The sequence below is a fragment of the Megalops cyprinoides genome, chromosome 7 (assembly GCF_013368585.1).
Source record: "Megalops cyprinoides isolate fMegCyp1 chromosome 7, fMegCyp1.pri, whole genome shotgun sequence".
In the NCBI taxonomy this organism is placed as follows: domain Eukaryota; kingdom Metazoa; phylum Chordata; class Actinopteri; order Elopiformes; family Megalopidae; genus Megalops; species Megalops cyprinoides.
The window spans coordinates 40,343,397-40,362,333 of record NC_050589.1 but is presented as its reverse complement, the minus strand read 5'-3'; the positions used below and the strand labels follow the sequence as shown (position 1 = coordinate 40,362,333).

Sequence of the window (18,937 nt, the reverse complement as noted above, 5' to 3'; positions counted from 1 at the left end):
GCCTGTTGTCGCACTTTTTAAACCCATTCGCACTTATTTTTAGCGCGTGTTAGGCTACATTACAAGAATCGTTGTTTTCGTTAGCGTTATTAAGCTTCTCATAGTTTTCAGTTAGCATTTGCTATATTCTTAATGTTAAATCGTGGTTTCCTCAAAGCAAAAATTAGCTAGAATTTTTCCAATCGTGTTCTAATCGCACCGGTTTTAGCATACGCGCTAAACAGCTAATCACACCGGTGATTCCCCCGGAAACAGATGCACTTATTTTTTCTGAAATCAGCAAGCTCTGAAAGAGGAAGACTCCTCGATCAGTGATCAAACCGATGCATCCTGAGCTCACCGCCATTGCATCATGAACTCAGCCTCAACTCTGGATGGCCAAGCTCTTTGCAGTACGACCTGTTATGAATCCACAACCGGCTCTGGAAGACCCTCGACAATGAACAACTCAACCTTAGAGACCGAAATGCCCCGACGCGAAGTTGGAGGCTGTCGGAAGAGACAGCTACCCCATTGAATGCGAAGACGACCGGATCTCTTCGTCATTCCTGTGTCAACGGCATTTGTAATATGTAGCGCTTCTTTTATCAAGGAAAGCCAGAATAAGCGGACCTCCAGTGACGGACCTGGACGCCGTATTTGTTCCCCAACGATGGCCAGGCAATGGATCTCTCCGGCATGTGTCTCTGTCTTCGGCGACAAACCCAGAAGCCTCCAGTGGAAAACAGACTGCGGCCTCCCAGTAGGCCTGCCACAAATGAGCTTTCATAACCTAAAGTCTGATGAACTGGCCCTCCTCAATAGCTTGATGAGTATTATTATTATTTAATACTGGTATTGTTTATTGCTTAGCTGATTTGGTCTTGTACGAGATGTGATTAGACATATCTGCGACTGGTACAATGATAATTTTCCCCGTTACAATTACCATTACGAGACTGGTTAGATTGACTTACACATAGTTTAGCTAAGCTTGTCAAGTAAGGTAACTTGCACGGTTAGACACACGTCTAATTAATGTTTGCCAGCGCGTGTCAAACTACAGTTATCACTTCATGATCTCCTCTAGTTTGACTTAGCTGCTGATAACCACTCCGAAACACACAAATCCTTATCATCACGTTTCCCCTTCCGTCTTGTCCGGTCTCACAGTAACCTTCTCCGATTGATTCATTACTTCATTTTCTGTTCTGTTTGTTTAGATATTCTAGTTTATGTTGTTTCGTCAGTGTTTGCATTGTGTTAATAAACTTGTTTTATTAATTACATCGTCTTCTCATCTGAATTTTGTATTGACAAACTGGGTTCTAATAGGCTTAAAAGACCTCATTTTATTAATTATTATGTTCGCTGAGGAATGTTAACTATCCTCACCAAAATGGCCGGTGCCTCTGTGGTGATAGGCATGTCCCCTACATAATTGGTACCCCGTGTGAGGAAGACTAACGTTCCCCCTACACTACTGTTTCACCACAAGACTATGTCATTAGTGTGTGGACATTGTGGGAATACAATTTAAAAAAAACACACTGTTGTAGTCTTTTGAAGGGTACCGAGGGTAACCTTTCAGTATTTTTCATGCTGCCTTGGGGCTTACCAATGTTGTGGAATGGGATTTTTGTTTAGTCACAAATCTTAGTTACCCATGGTGGTGATTAACTGCTTATCTCGCCATTATGTACATTTTCTGCCACTTCTGTTACCCAGCCAGATAACAGTAGGTGTTTTGGTGTTATTTGTGTTATTTTTATGTGTTTTTTTTGTTTTTATGCAATCAAAACAAACTAAAAGATGAAGTAAAACGTGCTGTGGGGTCCAGCGGATGGATTGATTGTGTCTATCGACACACACTGTCTGTGTGTCTCTGTGTGCAGCATGTATCAACATTATATTGTGATTTTTTGTGTCCCTTGTGTTTGTAAATATTTGTATGTAGGTGTTTGCATTCACATATTTTCTTCCATGTTCATCCACACCACAAAAACTTGATATAACAGAAAAATATAAGACAAAAAAGAATGTACTTATCAAATCATTTTCCTGTGCCTAACATGTGCTTAACATTTCCAATATGATATTTTAATTTTTAAATAAAAATCTAACAAGCTACTGGAAGCTTCTGGATGTTTCCCGGCTGTAATGCACAGAAGAATTTGGTCAGAATTTGGTTGAATAAACATAGTTACGGTCATACATTAAAATGCCGGTATACCTGTAGTCATGCATGATATGTAAAATAAATGGAAGAGCATAGGTGTTGGGTGTCTGTTGCATGCGAACAGAGAGCGAAGCTGGGAACTGGGACTGCTGTCTGGTATCAGTATGCAGACCTACAAATGGACTTTTGAGGACAAGAAAATGTCCAACATATGTATATTTTCTGTTATCATGTTTCTTTTTCCCATTTAATAAGGGGTAGGAAAAATATTGAGGAGACTCAATGCATTATACAGCATGTGCGTGTAAATATATGAGCATGTGTGTGTACCTGCATATATACTGTGTGTAAATTGAGTGTATATCTAAAATATACAGTGTATGTGCTCATGTTACTCTTTCCCCCTCTGCAGGTTGGAAGTAGGGGGTTGCTGGACAGTCAGGGACTGCAGTGTTGTATACAGAAACACAACTCATGTGCGCTGCCAGTGTCAGAGGCTTGGCACCTTTGGGGTACTGATGGACAGCTCCCAGCGTGAGGTATGATCATCACAATATACACTGTAACCACCTTTATTCTATACACCACAACACCTGTCATAATTTACACATCAGTGCATCAGTCTCTGGGTGGTTCTGTTTTGTATCCTAGAATGTATTAATAATCATAATGACAATGAAAGGTTCAGCTTTATGTGAATTGTTTTGACCATATATCTGATCTTAATTTGCTAGTTGGTAATCTATCTGTGGGAGTCTCTAGGGAGAACATAAATTATAACATAATTATTATGTGCTACTAGCACAGGGAAATTTGTTGGTGTTGTGTTGGAATGGTACACTCCTGAGGAGTACATTGTGTTTGCATTTATGGTCTCAGCCTGTGTGTTTGACACTGACTCGTGTTCATGTGTGGATGATGGTTTCCATGTCTGTGTAACATTTTGTGTCATTTTGCTGGATGCCCTTTGTGCTTCACTTTTGGAATTGTGCTGGATAAGAGCATCTACTTGCTGTCAACAGTGTAAATAAATATGTAGCTACTCATCTTCTACGTTGTGCCGGTTAGGAGCGTCTACTGACAAAATGTAAATATGGTTGCTAGTTACTTAACCTGATAGTTTTTCAGATGTATAAAATATGAAATTTGAAAAATGTTCAGTCGTATTAATATTTAAAGCTACCCTTCAGAAGGAAATTTTAGGGAGTTTACAGTTATTCATGATGGATATTCAGATGAAGAAAATGGTCTGTGGGACATGCGGGATAGCATATCAGTGTACTTTCTCAGTGATCTAAAATTACATTTTGAAATGTTTTGCCAAATCAAGAGAAGCTTTGCCAGCCATATTCATATTTTATTAATGCCTTTTCCCCCTCTCCCCACATGAATAGCATTTTTCATAGGTACGACATTGCAACAGACATTGTAGTGGTAGGCACTGTCTTGCAAGCTCCCTCCTTTAATCCAGAGAACCCACCTCTAATCTCAGATCCAATGTCAGGTTTATCTCAGAGGGAGACCAGTAGCTATGCAGACTGCTGTCTGAATTATGCCCAGTGATTGACATTACCTCAATGGATGCAAGTCACACAGACACAAGCTGTTTGACAAATCCAGGAAACCGTGTTCCCCAGTGTGTTCACTCCCATAGGTTTACAGGAGTGTGCTGGCATCTACCATAGTGGTAAAAAGAAAATATCAGTCTCAATTTCGTTTTGTATATCAGTATCATAAAATATACTAAACTATTAATTTGGAATTAATAGTTCAATTCTTCAATAATTAAATTAATGATCGTAATCAAAATTACCACATCAATAGTTAATCTTAATCAAATCACAATATTATCTATTTAGCCAACTAAACCAATAACACTGAAGAGGTGAAGGTATTTAGAATTCTGATCAGCAGAGGTTGGCGATATTCATTCCATGTGTAACATTACAACAGACAACCTTGGAAAAATAATGCATTTATTGAAATATAAAATCAAAATAGTAATGCAATACATTTATATACAATGACTGAAGTAGTGTGTGAGCGCGTCATAGGGTGTGCATTTCTTTGTTCTGAGTCGTGAGTTGTATGCGCATGCACATATGCGTGCATGCTCCCAGAACATACGTGTTCAAAGAGAACAAAAGAACATGCGTGTGGCGGTGAGTTTGAGTTGCCTTTGTGCATGTGTTAGCGAACATAACGTCTGTCTGGTACAGGATATGTTCAGACGATTGATAACCGCGGGGTTATTCTGTGCGGGTTAAAAGGTACCACGGGTTAGCAAGAGGATACACATGCAAAGACCCTATGTCTCTGTGTGGTATCTTAACTAACACTGCACGGTGAATACTGTGTGACAAATCAGCTAGGATCAACGAAACATAGTTACATTCCTCATAATGATCTGAATCACATGCAGGTACAAACATTCATAAATGTAGCTAACAGTCAGTCTACTGTAGCTCATGAAATGAGGTCCAAATCTTTCAGTTCCGTGGGCAGGTTCGTTGGCGGTTCCGTCGTCGGGGAGCCAGGGCACTGATGAGGGTTTCTTTCTCCATGGGAAACACGTTGAGATGGATCTGGTCGCACCTTTGTCTCCAGCTGGTAACAAGTTTGCGCTGCTCTGATCGCTGGCGCTGAAACTCGGCTCTTGCTTTATTGATCTCCGCTAGCAATTCGTCGCTATCCTGGAGAATCAAAGCCAGGACAGGGCCTTCAGCTCAGCTGTCTGTGTCCTGTCCACGTGGTGTGGCCTTCAGGGAACAAGAGGGAGATACATCCGTCTTCTTTGGACGTATGTAGCAAGAGAGATAGCAACGGAATGCACCTAGTTTTTACTAGCATCACTGCGGGGGGGGGGGGGGGGGGGGGGGCATTTCCTGTTTACTATAGCTGTCCTTGGTTGGGTGAGAGGTTGTGAAACTGCAACATCACTTCCTGTGAGATCGTGTTTCACATTAAAAGCGATTTATATTACTGTCCATAAAAGTTGAACAAATAAGATGAACGAATCTATCTGTGGACAGCACTGTACCTGCAAGTGCAAGATATCTTTGTTGAGTCTGGTGAGGTAAAAGGCAGTTAATCCCGGTAGACACTTGGAGACATATTTGTCTGCAAGACTTAAGTGTCCTCAGCACAGGGCACTTAACAGCTCAGTTAAATAAACCCCAAGGATATGCTGTTGTTGGCTCAGGCAGAAAGACAGTTACTATTATGCCACTGCACATCCATCTTGACAGTGAAGGAGGTCTATGACAGCTCACAGTTTGTCTTTCTCCCTGATGTAACCAACTTGAGATTAATTTTGAATTGCACTTTATGAAATTTGCTACAGATTTTCATCATAAATATGAGGATGATGTTTCTGCATGCTTCCTCCTTCTTCCCCGGACTTTTTGGTTCTGATAGGAATATAAGAACATATGATGACGAGAACAGGCCATTCGGCCCAACTAAGCTTGCCATTTCTTAATTAAAGAGTATCCAAAACTGCATCAAGTCTAGACTTGAACACAGCAAGGGTCTCTGCCTCAACTACATGACCTGGCAACCTATTCCATGTATTGATAACTCTTTGTGTAAAATAATATTTCCTTATATCAGTGCGGAACGTACTCTTAACTAGTTTGCATTTATGTCCTCTTGTTTTACAGACTGAACTCACCCTAAATAATCTATTATAGTTTTATACCTTATTGATTAACCTTATTGATTAATTAAATCACCCCTAAGCGTCCTCTCGCTTAGTCTAAATAGGTTAAGTAACTTGAGTCTTTCCTCGTAGCTTTTATATTTCATGCCAGGAACTAATTTAGTTGCCCTTCTTTGAACCTTTTCTAGAGCTTCGATATCTTTTTTATAGTGCGGTGCCCAGAACTGCACACAGTATTCCAGGTGCGGTCTGACTAAGGCATTGTATAATTTCAATATAACCTCTTTAGATTTATACTCAGTACTTTTGGCTATATATCCCAACATCCTGTTGGCCTTTTTTACTGCTACAGCACACTGCCTAGATCCTGTTAAGCTTGGGTCAACCATTACTCCCAAGTCCTTTTCAAATTGAGCACATTCTAGTTTTTTTCCACCCATGAAGTAGTCGTGTTAGCTATCATTTAGAACACCATTCCGTTCCAGGAATAATTCCAAATTATCCCTAATGATGGGTTCCAGTATTTTGCATGTGATACAAGTTAAGCTGACAGGCTTATAATTTCCTGGTTCAGTCCGGCCTCCTTTCTTGTAGATAGGTACTACACTGCCATGTTTCCAGTCATCTGGTATTTCTCCAATTTTAAGGGATTGCTTAAAATAACTGTCAGAGGCTTGTAAACCACCTCTGCTAGTTCTCTGAGAACTCTTGGATATATTCCATCAGGGCCTGCTGCCTTATTTGTTTTAAGTTTTTGAAGTTTATCTAGTACTTCTGCAACATTTAAATCAATTTCCTTTATAAGTCTCTGAGAACTGACTGCACCTGAAGGCAAATGCGAAAACACTTCACTAGTGAAACTCTCCACAAAGTAACTGTTTAGTGTATCAGCAATAGCTTTGTTATCGTAAACCATAACCCCGTCCTTATTTTTTATACCTCTTATTTCATCCTTAACTATCCTTGTTTGACCGTAATATTGAAAAAAACGTTTAGAGTTGCTCTTTGCATCTGTCTTTCAAAACACGTTTTAGCTTCCCTTATTTTTTTCTTAACTTGAGCTCGCATATTACTGTATTCAATCTTATTACTATCTGAGCTCTCCAACTTGTATTTTCTAAATAATTTCCTTTTTTGTTTCAAACTGTTCCGTAGCGACTTATTCATCCACTGTGGATGCTTCTTTTTCAGCTTTCCTTTTCTCACTTGCGGAATGAATTTACGCTGTACATCCAGAATAATCGTTTTACATATGCACCACATTTCTTTGACAGTTTTACCACCATCTTAATAAAGTCAGCTTGCCTAAAGTTGAATACTCTAGCATTGGAGAATGCAGACTTAACTTGCCAAAAAACTTCAAATGTAATTGAACTATGGTCACTTGTACCGAGTGGTTCCCCTACTCAATACTGCCGATTCTATCAGGATTATTACACAGAACCAGATCTAGGATTGTGTTCTCTCTCGTGGGTTGAGCAACAGACTGTATAATAAAACAGTCATTTACAACATCCAAAAACTCTTCCTCACATTTACCTTGGCCTGACACAGCTTTACATAGAGAGCTACGCCTCCTCCTCTTCTATTGATTCTGTCTTTTCTTAGCAGCTTGTATCCCTCTACGTTGTACTCATCCCCATCCCCTGCACCAAGCCACGTCTCTGTAATCCCAACAACATCAAAGTTACTATTACTCATAACGGTTTCCAGATCGAGAATTTTATTTTTTATGCTTGTAGCATTTAAACAGAGGAATTTCAGGGTACCACGTGTGCCTCTCCGGCCCTTCACCCCCGCCCCCAACTGCTCAGAACCACCTCTATGTCGCTAAGTTAGTTAAACTCTGCATCATCAACAATTTTAAAGCTTGCTCAGATTTCAGTGCTTTGAAACCAGACACAATATTTCTCCTGATGTGGTTCTTTTTGTTTCAGAAAAATTCATGTAGTAGCTTATTAAGATCATGGGCACTTATTGACTGCGTCCCAATTCACATTTTGCCTGATTTGCACTAAACTGCTCCTCTCAAAATCAAAAATGATTCCCTAACCCCAGGAAAAGGTGGTCGAGAGACTCCTGTACAATAATAATGAAAAGGAAGCCATTGGCATAGTCCATAAGAAGTTTTTATCAGTTCATCTCGAGAGTTTATCAGAACAGTTCCATTCCACAGCCAATGAAGTGGACAGGGGATTGAAATACTAGCCTCTGGCATGAATGGGGACCCTCCTTCTGTGAGGATATGATGCAGTAACAATACAGGCACAAAGTGGCAGTTACAGTTGGTAGCTGTGCTACCAAAGGGCTTGTTGCTCAGATGGGAGGGCACACAGCAAGAAAAGAGAGAATGAAGTGGTTTGAATGGGATGACCAGAGAATTTGCATGCAGTAACTTATGAGGCAGTGTAACATTACTTAGCCTCAGCAAAGAGAAACCATGGCAGCAAACAGAGGGGTGGTGAGCAGAAAGGTTAGAATCCCTGAAGGTGATTTGAGACTGTCCCACCCCGTTAAGAACAGGAACCAGATAGGGACCTGAGGATGTGACATGAGCCACACCCCTCCCCAATGCCCAGTGTGACCATACGACTTTCTGTAAAGGTTTCAATATTGTCTTACAAATTGAGTCCAATTCCCAAACACAATTCGGCAGGCTGTTCCATAATTGTTTAGCTCTGTGTGTAAACACACTTTCACCAGATTAATTTTTTTCTACTTTTGGAACCGCTAGCAAGCCAGCCTCTTGTGAATGGAGTAATCTGAGTGAGTTATAGAATTAATAGATCATGCAGGTGAATGAGTACAAGTCAATTTAAAGCTTTATAAGTATGGAGCAGTAATTTGAAAGGAGTCAGAAATTTAACTGGTTACCAGTGACATGCTGCTAACACTGGAGTAGTGTAAGGATTCTTGAAGCAGTATTTTGAATGAGCTGCAAGGGATGTAAGGTGGTGTTCAAGCATCTAGAAAAAGGGAATTGCATGGTAATAAATACATAAACTAGTTTTTGCATCTTGTGGCATAATTTTTTCAAAATTTTTGCTAAATAAGGGAGATTTGAAGGCAGCCTGAAGTTCACAGGACAGGTCAGGATGATGATCCAAAACACAGAAGCAAGTCCACATCTGAATGGCTAAAAAGAAGCAAAATTAAACTTTTGGAGTGGCGTAGTAAAAGACTTGAAGAGAATTTCAAACGTTATAACAATCACAGTCAGAAAAATCCACATTATGCAGAAAAATACTCATTCAAGTCCATTCCAAGAGAGGTAGTGAGATCAAACGTGTTTCCAACAAGGGACTGACTCAGCTGTGTGCTGGATAAAACCAACAGTCAAAAATAGACATAAAGGCCATTTTCATTGGTTTTGATCGGTTTTACTGTCAATATGAATATTAAAATCCCATGCGATCCTACCTCAGCCATTCAGAAACTTGGCTTATAAACTATGTGTGGTCTGTAAACATTTAGGAGTTTAAATGGCAGCACGTTTTTGAAATGGCAGTCATTCTGAATGAAAGTATTAACAAGAACTTCAAAGGTAGAGAATACAAGTCCAGGTTTCTGTACTCTGTAAAAAATTTCATTCAACCATTAGACTTGGTGGATAATGACCTAATATTCAATAGCCATATTTTCACTAACACTGAGGTTTTACAAGGCATTTCTCTAGATGATTTAGAAGTATTATGTCACTACCTGCCAGAGAGTTCTGAAAAACTCATCCCAGACAGTGCCAACATTCTAAATGTAAATATGAAAACATCTTTATAATTTATTATTTATATTTATGTTTGTTATGTTTATATTTATGATTCACAATTTTTTGTGATTTTTTTGGTTAACATGAAACAAGACCTCTAAAAGGCATATGCCTCTTAATATAACCACATTATGACAGTAATAAACAGTTTGAAAACTGCCAGTACATTGTTTGTGAAAAAGCATTTCCCTTGTTATCAGTAAAACACAAAGTCAAATAATGTTATTATTTGTAACAAAAATAATTACTACTCAGTGCTTTCAGTTAAACTGAACAAGAATGTGGTTATATTGATGATATCTGACACTGACAAATTTTCTCCCATTGTAATGATCTCTTGAGACAATGAAAATTTACAACTGGATGATTCTGGCTGTGACAGACAAACATTGACAAATAAGGACTAAGCAGATGGGTGAAAATAAAACTCTACAATTTTGTAAAATGAAGAATGAACAATGTGCACTCTGCTATGGTGCAGAAAATTGCAGAGATTAAAACAAAGAGTGTACAAATTCATTCATGCTATTCTGTAAACAAATTTGGAAAACAAACAATATCCACTCGGGAGAGTTGCACAGACCTGGACAATAAATACACAATGCATTTTACATTTACATTTATTTATTTAGCAGACGCTTTTATCCAAAGCGACTTACAAAAGTGCATACAGTAAGTATAGCGACAGTACGGGGACAGGATGTGTACAGTTCCACAATGAGACAGTTCTCAGCTGAGAGCAAGGTCTGTTTGAGGACACAGTACTATCAGATTTGTATAACTACAGCATATAGGGCAACTAATACGATACACCTTCAAACAGCAAACTTCAACAACTTCAAATGGCGCAATGAGCATCAGGGTAAAGGTGGCAACAAGAAACAATTTAAAAAGCACAGCAATTTACGACAGCACTGATTGGGGGGGGGCAGCAATTGTGTGCTGGGTCAGTCCAGGTGGAGTCTGAAGAGGTGCGTCTTCAGGCCCCGTCTGAAGGAATGGGGTGAAGGAGCTGTCCGTAGCAGGACAGGGAGTTCGTTCCACCACTGGAGAGCGATGTAGGCAAAATGCCGATGTCTGGCAGAACGAGCACCTCCTGCCTTGACCGTGCAAGGAGCGAGGCGTCCAGTTGCTGCTGAGCGCAGGGGTCAGGCTGGTGTGTAGGGCTGGATGAGTTCTTGGAGGTAAGTAGGGGCTGTCCTGTTGATTGCAGAGAAGGTGAGGGTCAGGGTCTTGAATCTGTTCCTGGCAGCGACAGGAAGCCAGTGGAGGGGTTTAAGCAGGGGAGTAACATGGGAGAATTTGGGGAGGTTGAAGATTAGTCGGGCAGCTGCATTCTGGATGAGCTGGAGAGGCTGGGTGGTACAGGCTGGGAGGCCTGCGAAGAGAGCGTTGCAGTAGTCTAGTCGAGGGAGAACTGTGGCCTGGATAAGGAGCTGCGTCGCGTATGTTGTCAGGAACGGACGAATCCTCCTGATGGTGTGGAGGAGGAATCGGCAGCCTGTGACGTGCGAGCAATGTACTCCTTGAAGTCCAGGTTGCGTATTCTCTCTGAATTGTGAATTGTGTTAGGTTTGCAAGACAAACAAAGGATATAAACTCTAGATGTATATACTTCTAAAGCAAACAATTAGTGCTTTGTATTGTGTCAGTTTCACTGTCGATATGAATGTAGTAACAAGAGCCCCAAAAGTAGAGAACACAAATCCAGTTTGCTGTACTAAGTAAATATCAGATTGTTGCACTCTGCTATTGTGCAGGAAATTGCAGAGGTTAGAACTGTAACTATTACAAGGTATCTCTCTATCAAGAAAAAAATGGAAAACTGTGATGATAGGTTGTCAAATTTGGAAAAGTGCCATTTTACATATAAACAATCAAGTGCTATTTCAGCCTAAGAAGTTTCATCAGGGTTGAGTATGAAAAATATAACCTCTGGTCAGCTGAATTTGTAAAAATGTGTTTAAATCTAGTTTAAATCTTTAAGTCTAAATATGGGTTCTGGTGTGTATGGATTTGAAAAAAAGAACCATAAACGTGACCCCTGGTCATTTGTATAGATTTGTAATAATTCAAGTAAGCTACTGTATTTCAAATAAGCTATTGCAACAATACATCCACATTGTTGGCATGTTGATTGGCCTAGTCCACTCCACCCATGTAATGACTGTAATCTTCCACACGTTGGGACTTGTTCACAGCCCTAAGGCCAGTGAGGTCCTTACAACACACTCTCTTGGTCGTCGTGGAGCTGTTATGCTTGGTGGTGTCACTATGCCTATATCCTGAAAAAGAGACCACAAGAGCTCGTTCATAACACACTGGGGATTCTGCCTGCTTTAGTTTCAAATTCATCAAATTGACAGCCATTCCATGCAATCAACACAGTGTTTATTGCATGCAGGCAAAGTACAAAAATTGTGGGTAAAAACAACTCGTCACAGCTGCATTCCTCAGAAGGCCAACAACCGTGCTATGCCCAACTATCCCCACCACTATCTAAATATGTCCCACAGATACATGTAATTCCACTCTACACAAAGTTTTTCTTGTCAAACGTGTGGCACTTGCCAGGGATATAGTGCCTGGAAAAAAGTCTGCCATGATAGGATACCATTGACTTGTTGATTGAAAACTTTTCAGTTTCAGGTAGTGCTCATTCTTGAAGTTAGACAGGACACTGGGTTGTATCCTTCTTCACCTCTTTCCACTCATAAAGCATTGTCACTAAAATTAATGCATGATCTTAATCATTTGGTAACAATTCTGGGACATCATACGGGAAAAAATGGGCATCCAGGTCATAACTTGTTGACAGAGCTCCAGTAGTCTGACATTTTTAGGCTTCTTCATGAGGCTCAGGTTGATCTGAATCAACAGAAACATATCTTGTTGAAGTCGGGTGGTTTCCACCAAAACATCCACAGAAGTAATCTGTAGGATCATCAATACACCAGTTACCAGGTCAAGGGATTTTAGCGAAGTCCCACAATGTTCTTTCAGAACATCTCAGGCTAGACATTCTACTCCACTCTCCTTGTCTGCTGGTTTCCTTCATCCTCACACCATGCCTTCTATCTCTCTCTTGCTTCCTCTTCATCCTCACCCACAATTCCCTGTACAACCCCCTCCAGCTCTTCATTGTCAAAGCTATAAAATTCCTCCTCGCTGTCGCTATCCCAATCGAAAACAAATTTGCCACCATCACCATTACAGCTTGCCATTTCCTCTCTCTCATCAAAAGATAGTAGTAGCTTCATAATATTGTAAATAAAGATTTTACCATACACATGTTTTTGTAGACTTTTTTCACCCTTGGCACCCCTAGAAGTTTTCATGTTTTCTCAGGTTCTGAGAAGCTGGCAGACACCTCCTGGCAAGCAACGCTCTTCCCATCTGTTCTCAAGTATGTAGTTATGGCACATTGCACAAAGCGTAAAGAGCTGTGCAGATGCAAAGTTTGATAACAGAGTGACAGTAAACTTTCACTCAATTTTTCACATAAGCATGTTTTCCAAAAATTGTGTTAAATAGCTGCTCCAAATTAAGATTCAAGGATGTCTGCAAAAAGAATGGAGTGTTAGACATGACTTGAAAAAGTCTCTTTTAGTTGATAAACTACAGTAAGTGAAGTGGATTTACTTTATTTATTTGTTTTTCAGTTGAATTATATTTAAAGTTCAAGTAAATCCACTGTTAAAAAGACAAAGTTTTTTTCGTGCATACGGTCACACCGGTGTGATTTACCGTTTAGCGTGTATGCTAAAACTGGTGCGTTTAGAACACTAGATTGGAAAAATTCTAGCTAATTTTATCTTTGAGGAAACAGCGATTTAATGTTAGAAAATATAGCAAATGCTAACTGAAAACTATGAGAAGCTTAATAACGCTAATGAAAACATAAATCACCAAGAGTCAGACTGTAGTCATTATAATATTAATAATTCATTGATTATATTTTTCCTAAACATGAAATATAGTTAAATGTGTGAGATGAGACATGGTGAAAAAGGGTTAATAACAATATAACGATTAGGAATTATTTTTTTAAGACAGGTATAGCAGAGAATGGGAGAGTTCGCCCTGTAGGTAAGTTTTAATCCTCGGTTTTGCAATACAAATAAAGACTCACCCCCTGATTTACTGAGGTAGGTGCAAACCGGGTAGATTTAAAAATAATTTTTATGTTTGCGCCTAAATTAAAACGTGCTTTCACTGGGCAGTATAGTGTGATTAAATTAGATATTTTTTCCGTTAAATCAGGCGCAAGGAGCTAATATAATAATTAGAATAAACCTATCCTTCATTTTTGCGCTCTCTGGCTGACACTCCTTGAAATACAAAGCCAAGGAGGTGTGTGTGTGGCAGGGTGTGCCATGATGTCTGTCAGCCATCGTCCATCGGCCCAACCCTACTTGACATGGATTGAGATATTTGCATAGCCTGTTAGGCTACTCTCCTTTTTTCAGACAGCAAGATCTATAGTTTGACAGACTCAAGAACACTTATATTAACACTTTAATATCCTAAAATTAGAAGTGTAATAAAAACAAAAACAGAATTGTTACGCCTATTTCCACTTTTATTCAAATACAAATACAAATACAGATAATTTTGCTTCCTCAACAAATACAGATACAAATACAAATACTGGGCTGTCTGCACATGCCTAGTATATACCATATGCCCTCATCAAGGTAATGTCTTCCTTTAACATCCAGTATGAAAATAAACATTGACATGGTAATTTGTAAAACTCAAGAAACATGAATCTGCCTTGGAAACTCATCATTTAGTTTTTCACAGTTTATTTCGATACATTTCTGCAAACTGATGTCCATGCTCTCAAAAGTCTTGACATTTTTGCAGAGGAATAGAACATTTGAATCATTTTCACACCAATTATAAAACTAAAAACATTTCTTACCAAACACCTCAAACAAAATTTAAGTGCAAAATTCAAGTCATCTTGGCCTGATTTCACATGATGTCACATTTTAAATTCATCCATCCCAATCCTCCATCATGTGATTTCCAGTGGGTTAGCAAAATATGTGTGGTTGTCAATGTCTTTTTATTCATTATGATACAAAAATGGCCTACTCTTTTGCCACAAAAAATGAAACAGAATTGGTTAAAAATGCTTAGTCCTATGTCATGTGCAGACATCCACTCTCATCCTAATTTGCATCAGGAATAGCTTCTGCAAAATGAAAATGTTTTTATTGTCTGCAACCTGTGTTGGAAGTACCCTAGGGTCTTAGGAACACCACACCATATATGTCAGTGCACTCTTAAATGATGAAGACAAATCCTTTCTTATTTTTCCAGTAGAAGTATACAACATCTATGTCATCATTCTCAGTGGCCATTACTAACCATTGTGACTACTATGGTTTGTGACTACTATGGTGTTCCATTGTAGCCAGTTATTTGCAATAATTCCAACAATTCTAGTTGTTTTGGTAATTCTGTTACCAAATTTGTAACAGAATTATGAGATTGAATCACTTAATAGTTCTTAAACAAAATTCATGTTAGTGAAAACACTACAGCTGCTTGGTAAGTCCACCTATGCTTATTTTCCCTCCTCATGAGGGAATGAAATTAGAAAATACCGTATTAAATATATGGGGTTTTTTGGTAATACAATAATAGGACGCTAGACAATGTTTCTTAATCTTAGAGAAGCCAGAAAAGCCAGAAAGCTGTTGGTATTATTTGGCAGAGGTCTGTACTTGAACATTATTGTGTTTCGATACATTTCTAAAACCTTTTCAGATTTTTTTCTGATAGATGTTTTCAAAGATTCCTTTTCCTTATGTTTTGTCAGGGAAAAAGTCTTTTCCCTGTTTTTTAAGATGGAAGATGTAGGTATGCCTTATATTTGACACTGAATTTCATGTGCTTCTATGAACTTCACAGTTTGGTTATCTTTGGCTATCCTCTTATGTGGAATAGCCCATAATAACCCTAGCGACTGTAACTATTTAACTTCAGATGACACAATACTGAAGCCAAACTACTAATTCTTCCCTTGAGTACTTTGCAAACTCAGTAAGATTAGAATACGGTACTGTCCTGTGTGGCTGGAAAGCAGAATTAGTAACTTCTGCTGTGGTTGTGTCCTCAGGCCTGGTTGGTTTTACATTTTTAATGAAAATATATAATTTGATTTTATTGAATTCTGAAGAATTCTGTTCCTTTGTTTTTCATGTGGTGTGTCATCCATCATTGTAATACCTATACTCAGTTTAAATACTCTAAACCCAAATACATATAAAAACCATATCCTTAGGTGTATATAGATGTCCAGTGCATAGGTAGTTAATATTAAAAATAGGGATTTATACATTTAAATATTCAGACAAGAAAAAATATAAACTAAAATCACTAAACAAAAAACTGTTCAGTGGTAATCACATGTGACAATGATATTTTGTTAGATTGCAACAGGTTGGTATGCTTCCCTTTCTTGTGGTCTAATGAAGTGCTAATAAGGATCATGCCTTTAAAGTCTTTGCAAAATATGAAAGAGTATTGTATTATTAAGGTCAGTACAAACTGTATCAAAGACAAAAAACAATAAAAAAAACAATCAAACAGACAAATTCTAGAGCAATGAAAATAGGCTCCAGAGTAATTCAGTGGCTAAGGCACATGCTTTGAGTACAAGCTGGTTTGGGTGCGATCCCAGCCTTGTCAGTTTCCTGACAATGACTGGGAGCCCACAGCAGCTTTGGGGATTCTGCCAGAGACAGGAGAGAGAAGGTCTAATAAAGTGTCCTTGCTTCATCATTCCCAAGCACTCTGTGACTCTTCCAGAACCTGTGAGTTGCTCAGATGTCAGCATAGCACCTATCCTCCAATGTGTGCTCACCTGCTGTACTGCACTGTGTGGCTGGTAATGTGAAAAATTGCAACTGGCTGTGTGTGAGTGCAAGGGAGGATTGCTTTCATCTCGCCTAAGTGCTTCTGCCATTGTCTAGAGGTCGTCATGGTGAGATGAGCCTAATGACTGTATGATGAGTAATTGCAAAGTAGGGTTAGTTAAAGAGGGGAAACCAGAAAAATAAATAGCAAAAGAAAATAAAACAAAAACAAGAAAGTGCATTGAAAATGATCTAATCTATCCAGTACTACAATGCTAACAATTTTTACTTGTGTTTCACACAACATTCACACGCAATTCCCAAAAAAGGCTGGCAATCCTTTTATTTCCTTACCTTTAGTTTCTGCCATAATAAAATTTCTCAATGTAAACTGCTCCCAAAGCCTTACATATTCTGCATTATATACCCACAATTCCATAGTACAATGCTCAGTAGAAGGGCCAATCATGAGTGAATAAAGGATACCTGTATGTTGGACTTGCATCATTCTCAGTTATTTATCAATAAAACAGCAATTACAAATTCATGTCATTTATAATTTAAATATTATTATTAAACATACCCCAAGGTTCTCTTTCCATGAAACTCAGCCACACACCTGCTACACAAGAAACTTTGCCCTGTGTGCCAGATACAACTCACATTAAATACTACAACACACAGCAATTGTTTAGGGACCACAGATACTAATAGTTTAGTGAACACTTTCTCCCTGCTTTCTTATTAATACAACTAAGCATACACTCAGTGACCACTTTATTAGGTACACCTCTCTAATACTGGGTAGGACCCCCTTTGCCCCCAGAACGGCCTGAATTCTTCATGATATGGATTCAACAAGGTGTTAGAAACATTCCGTAGAGATTCTGCTCCATGCTGGCATGATAGCATCACGCAGTTGCTGCAGATTTGTTGGCCGCACATTCATGCTGCGAATATCCCAGTCCACCACATCCCAAAGGTGCTCTATTGTATTGAGATCTGGTGACTGTGGAGACCGTTGAAGTATACTGAACTCGTTATCATGTTCCTGGAACCAGTTTGAGATGACGTGTGCTTTGTGGCATGGCGCATTATCCTGGTGGAAGTAACCATTAGAAGATGGGTAGACCGTGGTCATAAAAGGATGCACATGGTCAGCAACAATACTCAGGTAAGCTCTGGCATTTAAACGATGCTCAATTGGTATTAAGGTGCCTAATGTGTGCCAAGAAAATGTTCCCCTGCAGCCTGAACCGTTGACACAAGGCAGGATGAATCCATGGATTCGTGTTTATGCCAAATTCTGACCCTACCATCTGCATGTCGCAGCAGAAATTGAAATTCATGAGACCAGGCGATGTTTTTCCAATCGTCTACCATCCAGTTTTGGTGAGCCTGTGTCCACTGTAGCCTCAGTTTCCTGTTCTTAGCTGACAGGAGTGGTACCCGGAGGGGTCCTCTGTTGCTGTAGCCCATCCACCTCAATTTTTGATGTGTCGTATTTTCAGAAATGCTTTTCTGCATAGCACTGTTGTAACATGTGGTTATTTGGGTTAGGGGTGGGCGGTATAAACGATATAGAAAGTACACCAGTATGAATTTGCACTACGGTATGAATTTTGACTATACCGTGCTAACCAGTAGAGCCCTCACACATCTAGGTGTAACTTCATCAGAAAGGCACGATACTAAGCTTTATCTACATACACAAATCTTTGCTGACCTGACAGAGATTAATCTTTTCTGAAGCATTAAAATGTTGTCTGGGACACCATGAGCCCGGTGGCTGTATAGGCTACAGGACACCGTGAGCTTGCGCTACTGTCAGACGCGCACCCATTCTCTCTCGCTCACACACACACACATAATGCAATAGCCTAACCTCCCAAAATGTAGCCTACATACAACGACGTGACAAAACCCTTCAAAACCCCATGTCTCACTGTAATGGCTACCCACTAAAAGTCTATCTGCATGTTATTTTCTTTTAATAATAATGTGTTATTCTATTTCCATTACTATTGAATTATGCTATACATTGTGTGTGCTATGAGCTGATTATTATGATATTGTGTAATGAAGATGGATAAGACATCCTCACAGGCCAAGTGCTAGGGATGAGGGGAAATTACTGTGAACATGCAGGTGAACACAGTGTTCGGGTTCACGATTCTTAGCAGCTGGAATAAACTTTCCTTGTGGATTATTCTCAGTCAGAAGATGTGAGTGGTTGCAAAAGGATTGCTTTTTTCTCGTTTGTCGAAATGGTGAGATTGCAGGTTGCTCCTTTTTGAACTGTGACTTCTCGCTCTGTCTTCGTCACAAACTTTGACTTTGATTGCAATCTTGATTAACTTGATTCGTATTTGAACTATTTCTATTGCTCGCTGGACATTAAGACTCTCGTACTTTGGGGGTTTGGGGGGTTTATAAATGTATATTTTGGTGTTAATCTAACGTTGGCTTGTGTGTAGACT

The 18,937-nt window shown here is 39.3% G+C and overlaps 1 protein-coding gene across 1 annotated transcript in view; it reads left to right on the top strand.

The window, feature by feature from the left end:
- The window catches only part of celsr3 (cadherin, EGF LAG seven-pass G-type receptor 3), an 81,540-nt gene that overhangs the window by 43,441 nt on the left and 19,162 nt on the right, over positions 1–18,937 (top strand). The window contains 1 exon segment of the mRNA XM_036532664.1: positions 2,571–2,697. Within this exon segment, the coding sequence (XP_036388557.1) occupies positions 2,571–2,697 (127 nt within the window).